Raw genomic sequence first — 8,398 nt, forward strand, 5'->3', positions numbered from 1 at the left:
GGGCGGGCGGGCGGGGGAGGGGGCCGGGCCGCCGCAGCTGCAGCGCCCGGGACGGCCGCGGCTCCGGGGCCGGTGCAGCTGCAGGGCCGGGGGAGGGGGAGGGCGCGGCGCCCGGTTTGCGGTTGCCGGGAGGCCCCGGGGGCCGGCGGCGGTGGCGGCGGCGGGGGAGCGGTCGCCGCGCCGCTTCTTGCGACTTTTCTTTTGTTGTTGCCGCGACCCGGCTCTGTTTTCTCGGCCGCTGTGGAAGGTGTTTGCCCGCTGCACCGGCTCCCTGCCCTGCGCCTCCTTCCCCGCGGCTTCGCCCTTCCTCTTTCCCCGAGTGCTTTATGCACGGCGAACTGCGCGAAGATTTGCATCTCTTCCCACCCCACCCCGCGACCCCCAAACCTCAAACACACCCGGGGCACCCTGCCCCCACCTCTGAAAAACAAAACCCCAGACCTCCCGGAACCTCCGTGGGTCCGCGGAGGCGGTGGACGGGTTGATCTGTGGAGTGGATGTCTTCGGGCCATTGCGGTTCTTGGGGCTCATTAAACTGTCACTCACCCCCCCCACCGCCACCCCACTGGGTAAACGGGGTGATTAATGTCGGATATAGTGGAATGGGGCGAGGGCATCTGTGGGAAAGAGGGTGTGTGTGCGCGGCAGGGAAGTAAATGTGTCTGCACAGAGTGCCTCCCGAATTATGTTCGGAATTGTCATTTCACCGCGAAGTTAGAGAAAAGTTAGGATTGTGACTCGCGAGCGAGGGCAGGGCAGAGTTGAGGTTTTGTTCTCCAGCTCTCTGCCTCTGTTTCCCAAGGCGAACCGAAGTCGTCGTCGCCCGGGTGGGGACGCTTGCGCCTCAGGCCCCAACTTCTTCCTGCTACTCCCCAACCTCTCAAGAGTCTGTGGAGATGGGGTCTGACATTCAGAGATGTCGCATCACCTTGCGGGGCACCCAGCGGCCCAGCCCCGGTTACATTAACATTTCATCAGCCATTAGAAAAGATCCACAAACCCCAGCCAAAAAAAGTTCCCAAAGTCTACACCTGGCTTCCCGCCCCTCCTGGTGATCACAGCCCCATCCCCCAAAGCGATAGAGACCAAGGGCAAGACAAAGTGACCGCTTTTCTGAGCAGAAAGACTAGATTTGTGGTCAAGCAGTCCTTCTGAGTGACTGCAGCAGGTTGTGTCCGTTTATTAATTTGCCTCATTGAACTGAAATACTTTCCAGGATTTCAGAAGTGCAGTTTCAGTTTGTTGATGCTGAGAATGGAAATTTGCGTTAGCTGTGGCAGTGTGAAATATGTTCCTGGGAGGTAGTTGCAGATAAGTTGCTAAGTAAGAGTGAAATAATAAGGTGAGCCACGCTAAAGTAATAGTTCTTAATAAGTCTGCCAACATTTCGGAGATATCTACCATTATCTCCGCAGGGGAAGGCAAAAAAAAAAAAAAAAAAAAAAAAAAAAACCATGCTGTAATAATGTTGAAATGGGACTAGAGATGTCAAATTGGTTGGTTTAAAAATATCGCTAAGCTGCCTTTGAAACTAGACGTTGGAGTCGAATAGAAGTGAACGTGGGTTTCCTGAATAGCACGGAGCCTGAGTGTGCTGTCATGTGTGAGCCGTCCACCAACTTGAGGCAGAAGCGTTGCGATTCCATAAATACAGTAGGACTCCATATGCTGAGTTTTTCAATTTCTTCTGTTAGAAAGTTTGGGGGGAAAGGAAGACTTTGAAGTATTTTGTTTATACTAACAGAAGAGAAAAGTTCTCCTAAGAAGAAGCTGGTGGCAGGAGTGGAGAGGAGTAGCATATGGCATTAAAGGAGCACAGCTGGAGGTAGCATTTCCATCTGAGCATGATGTCAGAGCAGCTGACAGCCTGCCATCCCTCAGCCTTTTATTCTAACACACAGACAGGGAGTCAGTGTGTGCGGCTCTGTGGTGGAGAAGGTATCTCATTCCTCTCCAACATCATCTCCACTTCGCATCTGTCTCTCCTAGTCTGCTTTTTTTCCACCGATGTAACAGACCTGGAGCCAGCAAGACTCCGAGGGAAGGACTTAATCAAGTTTATGTGTCCTAAAGGTAGGAGTAGCAAGAGATTAGATTGAGCATCTTTCTGTTTGGGTGTTTTATTTGATTTTTTTAAAATCACATTACTTTTCTAATCCACTTTATGAATAATATGTGAAATTGAGCATGAAGTGATGGTCTTACTGGAGTTGAAAGTCTTGGGCTTGCTTGGTTTAAATTTTTATTTCTTTTATTTGAGCAAGTAAATAACTTTAATACACAGAAGTATTTCAAGTTTTCAGATGGTAAGAAGGGCTTTGGAATATGGCTTTTGGAGATCACTTTGGATTAAGATGCCTTTTGTTCACTGCTGTTTAGATTCCCTTTGCTTGACGGGGGCAGAAATAGTAAACTGTCTGGAATCCAGCTTTCAAACTTACACGAGGAGATTATTCTGGTTAAGAAGCTAGGTTGTTGTGTAATTAATTCCACTGTGAAACTTTAGTCTTCAAAACATTCGGCAAGCATTACTGAAAGCAGCATACAGCTGTAGTGCTTTTGAAACCGGAGGGTTTTTGTTATTGGGGTTTTTTTTGTTTTTTTTTTTTTTGGTTTTGTTTTGCTTTTTGTTTTTTAAGAAGGAAAAAAAAAAGAAGAAGAAAGAGAACTTTTGTCCCTAGGAGAATAGTTTGACCAGTTTCCTCATTTCTCTTTCAAATATATATTTAAGAGATCTTTTATTTCAGCATAACAATAATTATTTGCAGGAGTTTTTGTGTTAGCGACTAATTTAGAACTTGTAGATTTGAGCTGCCTGAATTGGCCAGACAGCTGTAATCGCACTCCTCTATTCTTAATCTCTTTATCTGGGCAGCAGCTGCCATATGGCCACAGTCAGCTGGATCAGATGTTTATAAGCTTCCTTCTTCGTCCCTCTCTGTCCTCTCAGCCTCCTAATTTGATCACGGCTACCTTGTGAGCTGCCCTCCAATCTTTATTTTTAGCCCTCTCAAGGATTAGGATTGATGTTAGCTGTGGAGCACTTAAAGTGATTGTATTGTAAATCTTGGTGTATTCTGTTGGTCGTGTCTTTCAGGAGGGATCTGGGTGAGGATGGGAGCCTCACTGTCTAAGCGCAGTGTGGAAAAGGGGAGAAGTCATTTCTGAATATTAACTTCATCTCCATCCCAGATGCACTTGCTGAGATAGTTGGCGGGGGCCCTGCTTCTGGTCCCAGGATGGGGAGATGGGCTCTGCTTATCTTAAAGGAGTTTTAGCCACTACAGTTGGATTCTGACCCCATCTTTCCCTTCCCTCCTTTCACCACCTCCCTTGCCAGAGAACATGGCAAAGATGCATGAAAGAATAGAAGCTACTGGGAAAACAAAACATACCAAGTTAGTATTGAAACAGTGTTTTCTGTTAAATACCTAAGGCAGCGCCAAGGAGGAAAAGTTTTTGGTTTTCTTTTTGTTTGTTTTCTGTTTTTGTTTTTTTTTTCTAGAAAGGCTTTTAAAAATACTAGATATTGAACCTATAAAGCTTTTGCACCTATTTTATAGTGGTAAAAGTTTTATTAATTTTAATGTGGAGTTTGTTTTGCCCTGTAGCAGATCAGAGTTTAGATGAAAATTTTCAGAGTTAACAGCCTCTCTGGTTGCTAATATTGTTGAAGTAGAGGTTCTACAAAGAAACAGAACTCCCCCCCCCCCCATTCATTTAAAAAATGTTTGGATTTGTTCAGAGTAAAGATGATCTTTCCCATCTGTCGGTACAGTTCCGTCTGATCTCCTGCATGTGCAGCACCTGCAAATCTTACGGCACCAACATCTGTTCTTATACACAGGGCTTTTGTTGTTGTAACACTCTGACTTTAAAAGTAAGTTGTTTGCTGATTTCTGGACTAATTATGCAATTTCATTTTTTTCCCCCTCAATTCAGCCAAATGTGTGTGTGTGTTCGGTCTGTTCTTTCTAAGTAGTCAGGTACGAAAAGTGATAAAATAAAAAGAATGGTTGGACAAGTTTTTTTGAGTCTTCCAGAATTTGTGTGGGACTGAGTTCTTTCCTTCTGAAGTTAAGTGGTCTTGTAGGTCTTGTGGGATGCCATTTGATAAGTAGTCAGTTAAATTTCTTCTGGAAGAGGTCCGAGTTCTTGTTATCAGTAATAGGCTGCAGCTAAAGGAAGGCTTTAAACTTGACCAGGAGTTCTGAAAGGGCTGAGTGAGTCCTTGGCAAGTGCGTTTAGGTCGCATGTGTGACTTGGGAGTCCTTGGGGTGTGAGCCTGACTTAAAACTCAGAGATGTGTAACTCTCCACCACAGAGGCAGATAGAGGCTAAAGTCCTGACCAGGCTCTAACAAGAAACTCGTCTTTCCCCAGGTTATGAAGACAGTATGGAGTTTCCAGACCACAGCAGACATTTGCTGCAGTGTCTGAGCGAGCAGAGGCACCAGGGCTTTCTTTGTGACTGCACTGTTCTGGTGGGAGATGCCCAGTTCCGGGCGCACCGAGCTGTACTGGCTTCGTGCAGCATGTATTTCCACCTCTTTTACAAGGACCAGCTGGACAAAAGAGACATTGTTCATCTGAACAGCGACATTGTGACAGCCCCCGCTTTCGCTCTCCTGCTTGAATTCATGTACGAAGGGAAACTCCAGTTCAAAGACTTGCCCATTGAGGACGTGCTAGCAGCTGCCAGTTATCTCCACATGTATGACATTGTCAAAGTCTGCAAAAAGAAGCTGAAAGAGAAAGCCACCACAGAGGCAGACAGCACCAAAAAAGAAGAAGATGCTTCAAGTTGTTCGGACAAAGTTGAGAGCCTCTCAGACGGCAGCAGCCACATGGCAGGTGACCTGCCCAGTGATGAAGATGAAGGCGAAGATGAGAAACTGAACATTCTACCTAGCAAAAGGGACTTGGCAGCTGAGCCTGGGAACATGTGGATGCGATTGCCCTCAGACTCAGCAGGCATCCCCCAGGCTGGCGGAGAGGCCGAGCCACACGCCACAGCAGCTGGAAAAACAGTAGCCAGCCCCTGCAGCTCAACAGAGTCTTTGTCCCAGAGGTCTGTCACCTCCGTGAGGGATTCGGCAGATGTTGACTGTGTGCTGGACCTGTCTGTCAAGTCCAGCCTTTCAGGAGTTGAAAATCTGAACAGCTCTTATTTCTCTTCACAGGACGTGCTGAGAAGCAACCTGGTGCAGGTGAAGGTGGAGAAAGAGGCGTCCTGTGATGAGAGTGATGTTGGCACTAATGACTATGACATGGAACATAGCACTGTGAAAGAGAGTGTGAGCACTAACAACAGGGTACAGTATGAGCCGGCCCACCTGGCTCCTCTGAGGGAGGACTCGGTCTTGAGGGAGCTGGATCGGGAGGACAAAGCCAGCGACGATGAGATGATGACCCCAGAGAGCGAGCGGGTCCAGGTGGAGGGGGGCATGGAGAGCAGTCTGCTTCCCTATGTCTCCAACATCCTGAGCCCCGCGGGCCAGATCTTCATGTGCCCCCTGTGCAACAAAGTCTTCCCCAGCCCCCACATCCTGCAGATCCACCTGAGCACGCACTTCCGCGAGCAGGATGGCATCCGCAGCAAGCCTGCCGCCGATGTCAACGTGCCCACGTGCTCCCTGTGTGGGAAGACTTTCTCCTGCATGTACACCCTCAAGCGCCACGAGAGGACTCACTCGGGGGAGAAGCCCTACACGTGCACCCAGTGCGGCAAGAGTTTCCAGTACTCGCACAACCTGAGCCGGCACGCCGTGGTGCACACCCGCGAGAAGCCCCATGCCTGCAAGTGGTGCGAGCGCAGGTTCACGCAGTCCGGAGACCTGTACAGACACATCCGCAAGTTCCACTGTGAGTTGGTGAACTCCTTGTCGGTCAAAAGCGAAGCACTGAGCTTGCCCACTGTCAGAGACTGGACCTTAGAAGATAGCTCTCAAGAACTTTGGAAATAATTTTATATATATATATAAATAATATATATATATATATATATATACATATATATACATAGATCTCTATATAGTTGTGGTACGGTCTAAAAGCAGTCTTGTTTCCTGGAACTGAAAAGTTGGGATCTTAACTTGTTTTTGCACTTTAGAATAATAGCATGAGAATCTCACTAATTTAGCATTCTGATAAAAGAAACTTTAGAGCAAGTCAGAAGTAGAGAGGTGTCTTTCCTTTGAGGGGTAGGCCAAGTTAGCCAATAAAACCTTCTCAACAAATGGTTCTGTCACAAAATGCTTTCCTATGGCTTAATTTTGTAAACACTGCATTGTCTTGAGCGCTTTCCTTGTGCCTCACATTGTTTTGTTTTGTTTTCAAAGTAGAAATTCCCTCCAGTTTTATTAGCCTCTTTATATGTCTCAAATTGCATGAATTTTTTCTGGCTGTTGGAAACCTGAATGCTTTTAGACCCAAATGGAAAATTTCTGAAATGCTGGATTATCTATTTTTAAACAAGCAGTTGACTTAAAACTTTCTGTGGCAACTTCTGGTTTTACGATGGTCCCCAGTGAGAGAAATCTGACAGTACACTGGGTCACTGGGACTGTCTCTGTGAAGGTTTGCTTGAGATGAAAAAGGATATTGCAGCTTCAGCAGTGTTGAACTGTGTGTTTAAAATGTGAATTACTGTTCTTGTATACTGTAATTGATTACATGGGCTGGGGGGGTGTCAGAGAACTGGACAGGTTGTGTTGATGCTCTTCTTAGTTGAGTCTTGAAAAGTAAATATTAACGCTACAGAAATGCATGAGTTTCAATATATTTTTTGTCTTTGTTTGCATTGTATAACTTTAACGAGTGAGTTTAAAATTATTTAATTTCTTTAGAAAATAGCACCATTTGGGAAAAAAACTGGTGTTACGAAGAACGTAAATGCACTGTTTTTATTTTTATTTTATATAATTTAAATTGACTTTTCCCACTGTCTTTAAGTTGAAACTGTTAAGCTGAATAAAAACTTAAGCTGCAAGTTGATAACTTTGCTACATTACAAGGAACATATAAATGTTTACAAACGGCTTAAAGATCTGCATGTGCGGTGTGCATTTATAACTTGTAATTGCACAGAACCCATGCCAAGCTCAGAGCTGAGGTGTACACACGTACCCAGCTGAGCGTTTTTAGAATAACTACTGCACAAATTGACAATAGGTCATAGGTCATTCTCTCTCTCTCTCTCTCCTTTTTGCTTCCCTTTTCTTTTTCTCCCCTATTTCCTTTCCTTCCCCCTACCCCCTAACTCATGAAAAGATTCTATGGACTGAAAAAGCCCCAGGCTGAAAGGACTGGACTGCCTTGATTGACGTGGGGAAGGGGTTGGTGGACTGTGTGTGTCGGCAGCAGAGGCTGCAGCCCACCGTGCGGTTTTAACGACCAGCGCGCAGGGCAGAAGCATTTTGCACAGTGTTTGTTTTCCTGTCTTGCACTTACAAATAAGGTCTATGGGAGTAGCATGGAAAACGTTTGCTGTTTTTCCCTTTTTCTTTTTTAATTGCTTTTGTTTAAAATTTGATCGCCTTAACTACTGTAAACATAGCCTATTTTTGTGCTTAAGATACTGAGTGGAAAACTCCATTGTGTGTTGCTGGACTGTTTTGGAAATATTTGGTCAAATGTATGTTAATTTGGCTGTAATGGCATTTAAAGCAAACAAACAAACAAACAAACAAAAAAAAGCTGTGAAAATGGCCTTGGAGCATTATCTTTAGTTACTTGAAGAGTTTCTAGTTTTTTTTTTTTTAATACAGTTTATGTTAAAATAATCTTTATTAATTTAGAGAAGACAATCAATGTCTGTGAAAGAACGGACTTTTTGGATTTTTTTTTTTTTGTGGTCATTGTGAGTGATTGCTTTTTCTTTTTCTTAGTTTCACATTCTTCCTTTGTTCTAAATCTTAGACTGACATCTAGCTTTGACAATCATAGTATGTTTTATTTCCTGAGGGGGAATAACTTATAATGCTGTTTAGTTTTGTACTATTGGTGTGTTGGTGAATTTTTAAACTGTGTGCTAACTGCAATAAATTATATGAACTGAGAATTCCCTGTGTGTGTTTTGTATTGTGGTCGCAAAAGCAGATTTTGAAGTTTGTGTAGTCCACGGCATCTTCGTTTTAGTATCAGTTTTATTCAGTTTCTAAAATTATTAGAATGCTTTAGGGCCGCCCAAATGGAAATGTGCACATTCTTATCATTTAAGAAGACACTCAGTGCACATTTAAAAATACGACCCATTTCTCCAGTGTAGATCAAGACTGTTGAGGCAATTCCCTAGAAAATTGTGAACACAAAGAACTTCAGGTGGCAAAGGTAGGTTTTTCATAACAAGCCACAGAAGTACTAACCCATACACGATGCAAATCACTTTCCATGCATGA

The 8,398-nt window shown here is 44.6% G+C and overlaps 1 protein-coding gene across 1 annotated transcript; it reads left to right on the plus strand.

Moving 5' to 3' along the window:
• The first annotated feature begins 1,450 nt into the window (after positions 1-1,450).
• On the plus strand, positions 1,451-8,061 carry Zbtb18 (zinc finger and BTB domain containing 18). The gene has a single exon (XM_055608731.1). The coding sequence runs from the start codon at positions 4,397-4,399 to the stop codon at positions 5,963-5,965; it is 1,569 nt and encodes a 522-aa protein (XP_055464706.1). The 5' UTR covers positions 1,451-4,396; the 3' UTR covers positions 5,966-8,061.
• Positions 8,062-8,398: the final 337 nt, after the last annotated feature.

The sequence above is a fragment of the Psammomys obesus genome, unplaced genomic scaffold (assembly GCF_907164565.1).
Source record: "Psammomys obesus unplaced genomic scaffold, mPsaObe1.curated_primary_1811, whole genome shotgun sequence".
In the NCBI taxonomy this organism is placed as follows: Eukaryota; Metazoa; Chordata; class Mammalia; order Rodentia; family Muridae; genus Psammomys; species Psammomys obesus.